At 40.1% G+C, this 15,579-nt stretch overlaps 1 protein-coding gene across 6 annotated transcripts in view; it reads left to right on the forward strand.

Moving 5' to 3' along the window:
- Nucleotides 1–15,579, forward strand: part of LOC308059996 (uncharacterized protein) — a 114,281-nt gene continuing 98,702 nt past the window's right edge. For 2 of the 6 annotated variants that reach the window (XM_080378143.1, XM_080378142.1), the window contains exons 1-3: nt 1–4,775; nt 6,634–6,839; nt 7,672–7,749. In XM_080378143.1, the coding sequence (XP_080234269.1) occupies nt 4,769–4,775; nt 6,634–6,839; nt 7,672–7,749 (291 nt within the window). In that variant the 5' untranslated portion in view covers nt 1–4,768. Of the gene's footprint in view, nt 4,776–6,633; nt 15,569–15,579 lie in introns of those variants that run through there. The other 4 variants (XR_013926547.1, XR_013926545.1, XR_013926546.1 and 1 more) reach the window with 4 other exon arrangements.

Below are 15,579 nucleotides of genomic sequence, written 5' to 3' on the forward strand. Positions count from 1 at the left end.
ACACTGGAATTGCTTCCGAAAAGGTAGAACCAAGATTGTATTAAGAAGTAGATGGATTGGCTTGAGGGGGAAGAAGAATAGATTTAATTACACAGTCTGAGAAATAACAACTGAAGTGTGGGATTAAGGCAGTTGGGGCATAACAGTTTGTGGAAGCAGTCACTGGGTACAGGAAGGCATTACACAGGGTTGTGCGTCAGCTAAATAGAGTGACAGGGCCACTGCAGGCACGGCTGTCTGCCAAAGTAACAGCTTCAGAGACTCATTCCCAGGACACAAGACCTGCTAAAAAAGGGTGGCTGCACAGGCTGTAGTGACAAGCTGTTTATGATCATAGAACTGGAGCCTGACATCCCTTGCTCCTCTTCATGGTCAGTAAACTGACCTTGCTTTTCTCTAATCCTGAGAAAGGAAACAGCACACTCTGCCCGTCCACCAGTTTCACAGGTAAGCTGCCTATGTTTGTCTCTTTGCTGCTGTGCTATTTGGGATGTCAGTGTCTTTAGGATCTTGACCACAGAGGCCTTCTTGTGAATCCTGGTAGTTTCCAGGTGAGCCCGGCCATACCTTATGGTAGCCATGAGCCATGCTAGAGTGTTTTTTCACCTCTGATAATGTACTTAAGTTGGTTCTCTTAACCTAGATTTGCTGTGAATGCTCCTGAAACCCTCATGGAGTCAACTGCAGTTACTTCAAAAGTAAGCATAGGCAGAATAGAGCTGATCAAAAAGAAAATGTTCCCAAGATGTAGCTACTGCTATTACCTGATAATACCTTTACTGACAATCTGGATGTGAGGATTGAGTGCATCCTCAATAAGTTTGCAGATGACTCCAAGCTGGAGGGGAGCGTTGATCTGCCTGAGGGCAGGAAGGCTCTGCAAAGGGATCTGGACAGGCTGGACCGATGGGCTGAGGCCAGCTGTGTGAGGTTCAACATGGAGAAGTGCTGGGTCCTGCACCTGGGTCACAACAACCCCACACAATGCTACAGGCTTGGGGAAGAGTGGCTGGAAAGCTGCCTGGTGGGAAAGGACCTGGGGGTGCTGGTTGGCAGCTGGATGAAAATGAGCCAGCAGTGTGCCCAGGTGGCCAAGAAGGCCAACAGCATCCTGGCTTGTATCAGAAAGTGAGGCTAGCAGGACTAGGGAAGTGATTTCCCCCTCATACTTGGCACTGGTGGGGCCACACCTCAAATACTGTGTTCAGTTTTGGACCCCTCACTTCAAGAAAGGAATTGAGTAGGTCCAGATGAGGACAATGAAGCTGATGAAGGGTCTGAAGCACAAGTCTTATGATGAGTAGCTGAGGGAACTGGGGTTGTGGTGGCGGGATACCTTATTACTCTCTATAACTAGCTGAAAGGAGGTTGTAGGCAGGTGGGGGGATCGGTCTCTTCTCCCAGATAACAAGTGACAGAACAAGAGGAAATGGCCTCAAACTGAGCCTGGGGAGGTTTAGATTGGATATTAAGAAAAACTTTCTTCACTGAAAGGGTGGTTAAGCATTGAAACAGGCTGCCCAGGGAGGTGGTGGAATCACCATCCCTGAAGGTGTTTAAAAAATGCATAGATGCGTGTTTAGGGACATGTTTAATGATGGACTTGGCAGTCATGGGTTAATGGTTGGACTTGATGATCTTAAAGGTCTTTTCCAACCTAAATGATTCTCTGATTCTACGATTTACTCTGAAGAGTTTTCCCCCCAGCCTGCAGTATTTGTCTGCAGCCTGGGTTGTGATGTATAACTCATTGGAAGAGGATGTCTCCCATTCAAACCACAGCTGAATGAATGTCCAGAGGAGGACAAACACACTTCGTGAAGTTTTAAGGTTCTGAAATTTGTCGTGCTCTGTAACCCATTTTTATGAAATGTGATTGTGTTAAGGTTTCAGATTTAGATCTCAGGCTCTCTCTGTCATTTTCTCTGGACTTCTGAAGTGGCCAGGGACCCCTTGACTTCAGAAGCATTCCCATACAAAAACCATTGAAGCTAACACACTTCTATAGAATGATTTGGCTTTAGCAGTACAGAACAGTTCTGGCACTGCAAAAGCCTTTCTCAAAAAATGGTAAAAGGTGATCATTTAGTATATTTTCCACTATATTTTTCAGGCTTAAATGTACTTTTATGAAACTACTATTTTTTCAAATGGAAGGAGTGATTTTTTCTTGTCTCTTCCTGCTGATGTTTAGGTTGTTTTTTCATCAAATTTCATTGGGGAAGAAAAAATGGAAAAAGATTGAAAAAGGAAAAGGAAGGGATTGTTTTATCTGGTTTCAAAGAGGGTTTTTTTTTTTGTTGTTGTTATTTGAAAGAAAAGTCAAAATTTTGAGGGGTCTAAAAGTTCCTGATATTTTCTCTAAATGCACCTCCTGTTTTTTTTTCACCAGCTTTATGAGATCCAAAATTATTTCAGCTGTAGCTGGCCAAATGATTGGGTCTCATGTAACAGCTTACTCCTTCATGAGTTGAAACTATATTGCTGTAACTCATCCTATGTTGTGATAAGTACTTGCATAACTGAAAAGCTTTACTTACCTCAGAACAGTCACCAAAACATCTGAACAACAGGTACCAAAAAGAAAAAAAAAACACTGTGGATCTCTTTTTCTTACAGACTTGAACTCTGGACTTGAGTGCTCATTTTTCATACCCAGTTGAATTGATCCAAAATGCCAGAGAGAGAGGCTTACATTTGCTATATGGTGTTACTTTCTTATGGAATTACCAGGAATATAGCATTTCCATCCAGTAACTGTCTTATACCCTGAAAGCAATGTCTGTGAACCCTTTGAAGATACAGAAGTTTCTCTGTGTGCATCAAAGACATCTCATCTGTATGAACACAAGTGGGGAAGTTCTATTTATCTGCAAATGCATTTAAATGGATGTTACAACTGAAGGAGTAGACTCATGTTATCTTTTTCTTAGAAAAATCAATAATGACAAGACCTATGAAGCCAGTTAGGATTTAATCTTTAAATTACTCCAAACCTTTTTAGATCTATAGGAATGGATTTTTAACATTTTTATATATTCAGGATTATAATTTTGATATGTCCTTTGACATTAGTTGAGTCATGGTGTTACTTGACTTTTCACTGCTTTCTCACTACGAAGCAGGGAGATAGGAGATTTTTCTGGAGAGATGGATTATGCAATAAAGATCAATCTTTCTTTAAAGACTGGAAATGGTGTCAAAACATGAAACCTGCCTGTTTCTTTTGAATAATTGTTTTTCTGTGAGCAGTTAATACCTGTTAAATAACTCCCAAGAGGATGTAATATATATAATTTCCTACAAATGGCAACCTTGAAAAGGAATGTTGCTCCAGTGGAATGTGGTAATACTTTAGACAGCTGTAGAAATACCTGCTGTGTGAGTTTCATGCTGTGGACTTCTGCCAAGGTATCTTAACCCTAATTTGCAAAAATACACTTTGTTCCAGTGTTGATCCTGCTAGATTGCCTGAACTGCATCAATGTTAAGTGTCTTAAGGGTCACAGAAAAAAAATGATAGTATTTAATTCTCTTCTGTATGAGCATTTGAGTGTCTTGCCTCAGAAACTTCATCTTTTTTTCATTTAAAGAATAAGGAAGCACAAGCCTTTGACTTCCCAATGTCTCAGCTGAAAGTGAGATACAGTGGCGGGAACCAAAACAGGAATATACATCCTTCTTCTCCAGTTCCACTTAGTGAGGTTTCATGCAAGTTAGTTTCAGGTAAGTGTTGTTTCTGTAGAGCAGGGGCAAAAGTTAGAACAAAAGAAGTGAGCAAATATTTTCCATATAAACAAAAAGGATTTTTGCTCTCTCCTGTGTAATGCATTTTTGAGAAAGCATTCATTTGTAACAATATGTTTATGTATAAAAGAACAGAAAGCACAAAAATATAAGCCTCCAAAAGTTCTCTATATAAAGTCAATCTTATTTCTCCCCCTTTCTGGTGTATTTCAAGATACTTTACTGGTGTATTTTGTAACTACTACAATTGTACTCCCTAGTAGTACAGTATATATTAAAAATATATGTGAAAAGTCCATAGATGACTTAGAATTTGAAGTTCCATCTTTAAAAGCAAAGAGTGAGCCAGCCTCTGGAGGGAAAGTTAATAGCACATTTTCTTACATTTTCTCTTCCTTCAAGGTGGCTTAGGTATTTTACGAGACTAAAAATTTGTCTGGTGCTACTCTTATTTTCTCATGTCAGCTTTCCTGATGGTATTTACTAAGTACTTATTTTATTTTATTTTTAATTTAAAAAAAAAAAAAAATTATTTTTAAATTTTAAATTGGTCATACTTCCTATAGCTGGAGCTATAGGAAGTTTATATATTATATACATATACACTTTCTTTATACTGATGTACTGGTTTGGGCTAGGTTAGAGTTAATTTTCTTTGTAGTAGCTTGTATGGTGTTATATTTTGGATTTGTGCTGAAAACAGTGTTGAATAACACACTGATGTTTAGTTATTGCTGAGCAGCGCTTACACAGAACCAAGGGCTGTTCCGCTCCTCACCCCACCCCACCAGCGAGCAGGCTGGGGGGGCACAAGAAGCTGGGAGGGGGCACAGCTGGGACAGCTGGCCCCAACTGACCAAAGGGATATTCTACACCCTATGACATTGTGCTCAGTGATTCAAAGCTCAAGGAAAGTGGGAGGAACCAGGAACATTTAGACTGATGATGTCTGTCCTCCGAAGTAGCTGTTACATGTGATGAAGCCCGGCTTCCCTGGAGGTAACTGAACACCAGCCTGCCGATGGGAGGTAGTGAATGAATTCCTTGTGTTGCTTTGGTTGTGTGTCTGACTTTTGCTTTACCTATTAAACTGTCTTTATCAGAACCCACAAGTTTTCATGCTTTTATCCTTCCATTCTCTCTCCCATCCCACAGGGGGTGAGTGAGCTGCCTTCTGCAGCACAACAACTGACTGCTTAGAACTGGATTGGCTCATAACTGGCAGAGGTAGAAGAGTGTTTTGTAGAAGCAACGGCCTTGCCCTTCCACTCAGAAACCTGTGGTGCATGAGTTACAGGTATCACTGTTGTCCTCCGAAGGCCTTTTTTCAGACAAAAGTCTGTGAAGGAGTTGTTTCCTAAGGCAAATTATGCTGCTGCAGGTCTAAATATTACAGGGCTCTGAGAGCACATCTCTGCAAAACTCTTCCAAATTATCTGGCTTTTTATGGCATTCTGTGTCAAAAACAGTTTCTGTTCTCCTCAAAGCCTTTGTTGTGCAGTTGGAGGTGAGGGGATTATACAGGCACAGAAATAAGCAGATAAAAAACTGAATACACCTTCACTGCAACAAGGCTGAAACAGTGACAGGGGCACTTCACAGCACTCAAGTAACCCATGAAGGTATGATGCTGGATTTCATTCAGACTTTGCATTCCTGCTTGTTCTGTTGTCAGGATGAGAGAAAAGGAGGAAACTTCCCCCAAGCAGTTTTGATCTGCTTGAGTGATCCAGGTGACAGAGAGCTCTGTGACGAAAAGTGAAGTTGTCAAAGAAGATTCAAGAAGTTCAGGGAGAAGCAGAGAAGTTAATGAGCTGACTGAGATGACAACTTTCATGGAAGGATAGAGGGGCCATCACATATGAACTAGCTCCCTTTCCTCCTCCTCTCCTTTTCATTGTCCTGTTATGGTAATGTCAATGAAGATTATACATTTTTAAATCTTCATATATATATATATGAAGATTTAAAATGTGTATATATATACATATGTACATTTACAACATCAGAACTCTCCATATTTTAGAAACTAAGTTATCTTTTTATTAAGAAATCAATGTCAAGTATAGCTGCCAGTAGCATCCCAGCACATGCAGACATATTGACTTATTTTTCCACTTTCTTTTCTATTGCAACATGTGCTGTCCTTGCCAAGTTCTCTATCCCATCTTTTACAGTGATTATTGTTGCTGAAGTGTTGTTTTGAAAGCTATTTACAATTCAGGGGGATTAGAGGGATTTAAAGGTTATTTGCTCATCACTGAAAAAACAGTTTTATTCTCTCCTGGCTACTTTACTGCTGCAGCATGTTAGATCTTCGGGTTTTTTCAGTATGCAGTTCCCTGGGTCATTCTTGTCTGTATCTGCTGATTGCAGAGTAATGGATCCTATGCTGTTGCTACCAAACTCCCTTTGGCCACTTCAGGTTCTTTCACGGTTCATGGTTTCTTCTACATGAAGGAAACTGAAGTTTTTTCTAGGTACTGCTGGCCTTGTTTGACTCAGTGAGCCAGGTATTTTCATAAGTGTAATCACAGCTGCTGTCAGGCTACTGCCAGCACTGCTCTGACTCTGTAGCCAATCTGGACTTGAATCACTGTGCTTATTCTTCACTTGCAAATGCCACAGTTTCAGACCTTTTCTTGAAACGGAAACCAACCTTCCTAAACTAGTAAGTTTTCCCTTCCCCTTCCCTTCCCTTCCCTTCCCTTCCCTTCCCTTCCCTTCCCTTCCCTTCCCTTCCCTTCCCTTCCCTTCCCTTCCCTTCCCTTCCCTTCCCTTCCCTTCCCTTCCCTTCCCTTCCCTTCCCTTCCCTTCCCTTCCCTTCCCTTCCCTTCCCTTCCCTTCCCTTCCGCCTGCTGAACCACCTTGCTTCTTACCTAACAGGTACTGTCATCACATTAGACAGGGAAAGAAGCAGGGATCCTAAATCTGCCAGTGAAGTAAAATCACCGAGACCTCAGCTTACACGGACAGAGACTTCTGAGGTCAGCATTTGTGGCAGAATCCAGCAGCAGGTTGTACTGACATGTATTAATTTGTCTGGAGGAAATGAAAAAGCATGGAGGGGTGAGCCTGTGCTTCAGCTGCAGGTGAGAGAAGGTTGTCAGTGTTCCCCTTTCCATCAGTCTCAGGGGAGCTAGTATCAGGATCCTTTTTCTGATTCCCCAGTAAGCCTTGACAGGCAGCTTAGCTTTAAAAAAGTACAAAAATGCTTCAAGCAGTTTAATAGAGCACAGAATTAGTGATGGACTTCTATTAGAAGCTTAAGAGCTGTAAGTTCTGGAGGGAAATACCTAAAGCATGTGACACTTGGAATGATATAGTCATGCACTTGTAGATGACAATTTCGGGAAGAAAGTCTGCCTGGGAAGGGTTTTCCTTTCCTAGACAATGTACTTCTATCTCATCATGCTCTTTTCTTCCCTGCTGTTGTGGATGGGAGAGTGCTATAACCTTTTCTGCCTGTGGACCAGGTGTTGTAGGCAAGCAATTCTGGTTTTACAGCTGAGGTACTACCTAAAAGCAGCTATCAATCAGAGTGTAGTTAAGCAGAATGACTGGACGTGCATCTATGGCCTATGGCATTCCACATGTGAGTGCACATGGACAACTACCACACAGAAAGCTACTCGTGATGTGAGATCCTTATGATCTAGAGGGCACTGCAAAATTATCTCATGTAAGTCACTTGTCTGGAAGATTCCGACCAGCAAGTAAAAGGATCACAAAGAATTAAGATACTGTGCATTACTGTTACTTTGGGATTTACACTAAGCTTGGCTTTATGTGAATGCAAGAAAGAGGAGACCTGTATAGAAACATGCTTGCTGTATTAGGGAGATCCACTATATTGACAAGTCTGTCCACAGGCAAAGGAGACATCTCTCTTAGTGGGAAAATTTTCCCTGTTTCCCAGTGCAGAAGTGTTTGGGAATGTCAAGAAGCTTGGTTTTACCCTTGTGGCACCAACTAGGAGAAGATTCCACTGGTAACACACAGGTAAGAGGCAGAGGAATAGTACTGGTTGCGATGTAGCCTGTGTTTCACTTGGGGTTGCAATAGACATCTTACCAGGTCTTTAAATGTGGTTTCCCAGTGGCTCAAGAATGACTTCAGACATCAAAGCTGAAGTGACTGCTGAGTGGTTGCATAGGCCTGTACATTTAAATGCCACTTGTGCCAAAAGAATGTGTGCCTTTAAGATCATTAGGAGTGGGAAGAAATGTGAATGCAAACACAGACCTGAAAGCACAATACACTACCTTTATGTATGCTGTTGTGCTTAAACAAAACAAATCCTCTAATGAGAAAGCTGGTCATCAGCCAGCAGCAAGGTACCATGCCAAACGCTTTTTCAGGGTGAAATACATGACATTCCCAGCTGTCTGCCTATTTTTCCTTTGCTGCCATCTCTCTGGAGCTCACTGCATGTATTTATGCTGTTGCCTATGAACACACTGTTTGTAAATCCTCAATTACTCACTGTAATTATAATAATAATAAAAGAAGCGGAAACACGTTTCTCTGAAATACAGATATTTATCTCTGGCTGTGTAAAGGACTAATTAGTAACTAATTACTCTGGCCTTCTGCAGTTTTAGAACCTTTTTTTTTTTTTTTTGGCAGTGTACTAGGTTTGTTTTTTCTACTTTCTTTCAAAATCTTTAGTTATGCAACTACTAGAGATGGAGAGGACTGTGTTTACCAACCTTTGTCCCCAAGATAGCTGCCTTCACATTATCAAAATGTCCTTTCCCAGTTCCTTTTATTGTCTCAAGTAACATTTATAGCTTTCTAGTTCCTGAAAAAAAGTACAAGTTTTGGACTGGTTCTGTTTGAAACATTTTAGCTTTACCATAACCTTTTAAAAATAAAATCAATAGGTGTTTTTTGAAGGAAAAGTAATTTCCTTGCAGAATAATATTTTAATTTGCTGGGAAAAGGGTAAATTTTTACCAAGGCAATTCATCTGTGAAGTACTTTTTGAGCAATTTTAATTTGTATTAGCATTATTTGTCAAAACAGGAGTTACAGTGGCCAGGAAAGCAATGAAAAATACTATGAATATAACTGTCATGGTAATAATGATGGTATAAGTACTTAGATTCAATCTGACATGACTAAGTAGAAAAATAGTTTTTTACTTCAATGAACATGACTAAAAATAAGAGAAAACTTATGTTTTCTGATAGCCTTTGATTTAAGTAGATTTAATAAAACTTTATGTGAAAGATAAAGACAGTTACTTCCCTAGGTGAGATCGCCCACTGATGTCACATGTCTGTTAATAAACCAGATTGGAATATGTCTTTTAGAAGGGGATACATTACCCCCTTCAATGGAGATTCCATTACTGTTCCTTAGTTAATTAGTGTAATTGCTTGATTTTTCCTTACAGATTTTCTCTTACAGATACAGGTTTGTGATCAGTGGAGGTTTCAGAGGTCAGGCAAAATAATGGCTTGTCTGCAAAATGTTCTAGGGATTTCTTTCAATAATCATTTCATTTGCTTTAAATCAACAAGTGCTGTCATGGCTGAATGCATAAAATTATACTCTGCTTAATTGCAACTGCAAAATAATTGCTTTTTCCATCCAGAGAAACCAATGCTTTTAAAACCAATGGCTGCAGTATCTGATTGTGAAACTGTCCTGTCTGTAAAAGAGATGAATAGAAGTAACAAGACATTTACATTCTGACAAAGAAAAAAACTGTGCCAAAATAAGGTGGAAATTAGAAGACATAGCACTATACTTCCATTTTGAGACATTTTGGAGCTTTCCTTGGACTACAGTTCTGTCTTTGGCACTAACATGAAAGCCATCTTCATTAGTATAATAATTCTTTTCATTCACAGAGTCCCTGTATATAAAAGCTACAGCTATAAACACTAGTAAGAAGACTCTGGCTCTACAGTTCCACATTAATTTTTTCCCAACATTGAATCAGTAATTCTTTAGATTTTTTGGAGGTTTCCCTTTGCCGTTAAGGTTTTGAAACTCATCAGTGCTGTAGATGGCAATACTAATTGTGTTTTTTGTTTCTGCTCCATCGTATACTAAAGACAAGGTTAAGTTCTTATCTCCTGTAGAAACCACCATCCCTACATGTCCATCTGTTAGTGGGAAACAAGTCATTGTCCTTTGTGCTTTGATCATATTGGAATCATTATTTGGGCTGTTTCTGTTAGTTCTTCCCAAAAATGTATTTTTTTCGTACCAATCAGCTTGTGCCCCTGAGGCTCTTGTACTGCTTTATTGAGTGGCTAACTTTGCTTCTAAAGTGGTAAAATAACAATAAATAATGATATATTATTATCTATTTATCTATCTTTTTCTTTATTCATCTGAAAAGTCATACATGTTGATGATCTAAATGCTAACAGCTCATGAAACATGTCTGAACCTCCTGACTGAAGTTTTTAGGTGGTTATTGTTATTCTTATTTTTTCCACATGTACAAACAGCTCTGCAGAACTTGATCCCACATCAGAGATATGCACAGACTGCTGAGAGCCAAGAATATGTGGTTTAAAACCTCAGTCATGGAGTTAAACTCATAGAGACAAACCTCTGAGACAACTAGTGACATGTTAGTCAGACAGTATTTCTTTTCAGTTGTTTTCAGGCTAAGTAGAGCTCACTCCCTTTAAATGAGGCAAGATGACTGCTCTCTGTAATGGGCTCTTTTGAGAGCCTCTGTTTAGACCAGATTCTTCATCGGAGTGTTTCCCTCTGGCTTTTCTAACTTGTGACTGCTCTAAGGGGCCTAAAGCCGTACTGGTCTAATAGGTCAACTCTTTTATAGGAAACTTGTGCAACCAACTGGGAGCTACAGTTGGGAAATACATTTTTCCTAGAACAAAAAGGGTACTGAACGACAAGCATCTGTATACAGATCCAAAGGTCATGGGTTGCAAAGCTAAGGATAGGCTTAACCAAGTTGTACATCAGCATAAGAGACATGCAGTAATTGTCACTTCTTCCTCTCTTCCTGATGGATTGCCAACTTATATTTTCCTCATGTCTTACAAAAGGGTCTACCTGCATTTATTCTTCCTGATGTTTGCTCTAACACAAGTTATTGGTGGATGGGTGAAGTTTTTTGTTTCAGACTCTTTTTTTTCTCAGCTTTTTCCCTCTCAGCCTTGGGGGTGGGTACAATTGTATTTCAAGTATATGAAATTGTGGTTTTGGTAATGCAGTACTTGTCAAATGGTCTATAAAACATGCCAAAGATAATACATGAACTTACTTTAAGTTGGCTGAGGACAGATATCTGAATCTTGAACAGGTGCACAGACATTTGAAATGTAGAAGGCAAGATGTGGCCAGGGAGTGAAGAGGAAGCAACACTGGCTGAAGTGTGGGTACAGTCTTCCACATATTATTGCTAATTTTGTCCCATGGAAACATATATTTGAAAGCTTATGTCAAGTATCTGTTCTTTACTCTCACCACTATGTTTTGCTACAGCAGTTCTCCCCTGAAGGGATGCTAGTATTCCTTGAGGGAAGCTAATGTACTGCTTGTTAAATCTGGCACAGTAAATCCCCTACTTTTGCTACTTGTTTCTACTTGTAGAAACAAGAGAGTCAAAACCCAAGAATTAGAATAATCTTATTAGAAAGCCTCTGATTTAAACAGGGTCCAAAACCCCATAAAAAACCACAGTCAGTCTACACCACTAAGTACTAAAACTAATTAATTCACTGCTCTGTTTATTGTAGGGATGATTTTTCTACTTTTATCTTCTTTCCTGCAGTGATGAACTATGTTTGGGTTTTGACTAACAGTTGTTTTCTTCTCTCCCTGGAGTATCAACCTGTGGCTCACCTCCTGTTTCCTTAACCTCTTCCTCAGAAATAGAAGCTAGCTGCATTCTGGCCTCTGTTTCCAGATTCAGTCTTTCATGTTCAGCTAATTATGTTATTGTCTTCCAATTTCCCAAATTCACTTAAAGAACAATTTTTTTTCAGCTGCAGAGACCTACCGGTATGTGTGCTGATAGCACAGAGTTCATAGTTCTTGGGGTCCTTCAGCTACAGTGGTGAGGGTGGGATGAAAGGTTTTGTAGCTGTTCCCTGTAGCGGGGCTCAGACACCGCTGTTATTCTGGCCCGCCTTGGCTGTTACAGAGGAAAGCTTGAGGGAGCTTCTGTTGGAAGAACGTTGTTTCCTCCACGTGGTCAAAATATGTCCTCCCCAACTTTTCAATGTGCTTATTACTTAATCAGAGGACCTTCCCTCTAATAATATTGTTGTAATAAACTTGAGTATTTTCATTCAAAGAAAATGACCTGAGGTAATTAGTCTAGCAGAGTAATACTAAGGCTTCATCTCGCAACTGGTTGAGAAATGTGGTGTGTGGGTCACGAGAAAAGCTGTGAAGATTTAGCACCAAAATAGGTGTTGAAAGTGCATTCTGATTTTTGAAAAAGTGATTTTTAAAGGGCAGCAAAATGTCTCTAGTGTAGATGGATAAAAGGGATTACAGAAAATGCAGGCTGCAACATATACTAGAATATCCTTCAAAAGCCAACCATCTTGAAAATCAGTGTGCACTGATTTGCAATAACAACCAATAATTGGGGGGGAGGGGGGGTCAGCTGCATTTTCTGTTTGATATTGATGTATTGGGTGCAAGTGCTCAGGTCCTGGCAGTTGAGGGGAGCTGGCACTAATATGTCAAACAGGTAATTCACAGATTGCTCACCTTTAAGCAGAAATCTTAGAATGAGATTATTTTTTTTCCATTACTGAATTATATACTATTTTAAATTTACTTCCTAATATTCTAGTTTTAGTCTTTTCAAATTTCTCATTGCTTGAACATTGTGCCAAGGAAGTCTTTTGCAACCCAGGCGTCCTGGGCACAGTGGTGCTTGTCATTTTTCTCTTGATAATTATGACACTTTCTTGTATTGAAAGCTGCTAGACAGCACTACTAAGGTGAAGCAGTTTCGTTGCCTTTTCTTTCTCTTGAGGTAACATTTGCTGGCAACTCCTTTGCTCTGTGTCACCTATCTTGTAACTCTGGCTGCCTACCTGCCAGCAGCTGCCACGCTTTGCTGAAGAGGTTTATGCACTTCAGAGAGCACAGCTTCTCCTATCCATACCTGCTTTCAGAACCTGGGGGCACTGTCACTCAGTGTGCTGCAGGTGCCAGCAAACATTAGATTTCTCTTTTGTGGGAAAGGCCTCTCCTCCCCACTGCTGTCCTGCTGTCTTGTATTAATGAAGCTGTGCTCTGGGCGCCTAAGCTCACAGGCAAGACAATCTGCCTTGCAGTCTGATGCGGGGAAGTTGGTAACTGGTCAGGTGTACAAACCAGCCCAAGCATGCCTTTCCAGGACTTATTAAGCAGACCTGAGCAAAGATATTTGTTGAAGAGATTCACTAATGGACAGAAAAAGTGTGCCTCAGCTTGAAATCAGTGTGAGAAAAAATAAAACAGGTAAAACCACTTTCATTTCCATATAGCTTCACCTGTGACCCAAAAATATGGATATGAAAGTATCATTAACAGAACAGATGCCTTTTTGAACTGCCAGATGCTATTTCTGATTCTTATTCTAGGCATTTGTTTCAAAACATTGCCAGTTGGTAAGGCATATTCCTTGTGGGGGAAGCTTTGTCATCAATATAGCCAGAAGGGCTGGGAGAGTAGATCTGCTTAATTCAGAAGACCTTTTGTTTCCCCCTCATTTCCTATCACATTCTTTCAGGAGAATGTTTTCCAAATCCTTAAACTGAAAGTCTGGGCTTTTACAAAGCTAACTGCAGGGAATATGAGACCATTTAGTTAAGTTTATCTGCCTCTTTAGGGGAGAAATTCTCCATTACAGTCTTAGTGTAATACGAAGGGCCTCTTAACAAAAATAAGAAACTTTTAAACTGGTTCAAAACCAGGTCTTTTTTTGTAATCTGGAAGTAAGGATGATTACTTTCACTTTTCAGAGATTTGCTTTGCAAGTGAGCTTGCATTTGGGCACTGGGGCTATGTAGTACCTTTTTCATGCTCTTTTCTGGATGGTTCATGCTCCACAGTTTGCATGGGCCAAACAGTTGCCACTCAGCTCCATCTGGAGAATGTGTTGGGAAAGGAGCTAAACTCTTACCGTCCACTGCTTGTGCACGTAGGAGAGAAGACAGTCTGGAGACCTGAGTTAAACTGTTCTAGTTCTGATGATTTTGTTACCTTCTTCAGTGCCTGGAGAGGAATTCAGAGCCCTGCTTAGGTCTAAGGTTCTCCAAACTGGGTGGTGATACAAGCAGATGTCTAAAAACAGGGTCAGAAATATTGAACACAGTGGTGGGGTATGGAGCCACATACTGAATATCTTTTTTAAGAGTGGGTGATCATGCCCTTCCTTATTGAGGGAGCTATGTAGTTGGTACCATTCTTGTAAAATCCTGCCATTGTCTTGGTTGTAAGACTATGAGATTCATGCCATAGACTAATGTTTAAACCACCACTCCAGAAGTACATGAGGCTGGATTCTGGTCTTTATTACCTGAGGGACTTCCAGTTCAGAAATCCTGGGGATTCAGTTTGTTACATTTTTGCTGAAGTGGAGTATGTCAGCAGTACAGGGAGGAGGCCCGGAGTCGCAGAGCTCCTTTGACCTGCAGGGGTGTTTCTGACGCACAAGTCTCTCTCTTCGCCCACTCCAGTGAATGCTGGTTTCTTCACTGCACAGTTTCAACAGCAGGAACATCTTCAAGGCATAGCAACCAGAAATTTTCTACCTTCATAAAGCCCTATGGCCCAACAGTTGCTTTAGAAAGACTATTGATGAGGTTTTGAATTCTCTCTGTATAAGAAGAATGTGAATCTTATTCTTCCATTTCATGGGTGTTGCTTGTGTCACCAAGCTGGTGTGCATTTGCTTGCCAACAAAACAGAAACAGCTGTAGGTGATCCTGTTTTAGGCACCAAATTCCACGAAAGTCCTTTATTTTATTCAGTCCTACAATCTTTTCTTTCAGAGTACTGCCTTTTACTCACATTTTCTGTTACAAATGCAAGGAAACAAACATTTGAATAGGCTAATGAATGTTGGTACAGATACTACGTTGGTAATTTTAGTCATTTAAGCTAAAATTTATCATCATGCTTTAGCTGCTGGGAGGACAATCAGCTGAGGAAAGTGTACTGTCAGGTATTTAGTTATGGAATAGATACAAAGCATTTTGCAGGTATGATGCATGAAATATTTTTGAAACCTCAACATCTAAATTTCAAATGAATGTACATGCTTTAAATTTTAAATTATTGGGTTACTTTTGAAATACCAGAAACAGAACACTTAATCTGACTCTAACTGACTCCCAGACATGATACATTAACAGGGACCAGGATCGTGGCAATTTTATGACAATGATTTAAGGAAGAAACCAAATATTTTTGGAAGATATGGGGAAGGAAATAAAAAATAAATTAATAATTAAGCCATTGTAAACCCTGTTTACATTATAGATTCTTCAGGACCTGTTTTCAATTCTTCCATGAGGTACAGTATCCCTTTATTTACACATATCCAAAGAGATAACACAGGAAATGTACTTTAAGGCTTCTTTGGTCACTAAATCAAATGGATGCAGGACTGAGAGTGAAAGCCTGTGTGAGCTGAAAGAACCTTTATGAATAAAGCAGTATGAAGAAAGTATATCTGTATGTCTGTGAAGATACGTACAAATGTTTCAATTACTTTGTGGCATGGCATTGAGAAGAACCACAACAAGAGATCACGGTGAATCAGCTAGTCACAGCTTCACCATTCCTTCCAGGCACTGGGCTCTCCTAGCTACTGCCACCACTGCAGAA

This window comes from Falco punctatus, assembly GCF_963210335.1.
Source record: "Falco punctatus genome assembly, chromosome: 3".
Classification (NCBI taxonomy): Eukaryota; Metazoa; Chordata; class Aves; order Falconiformes; family Falconidae; genus Falco; species Falco punctatus.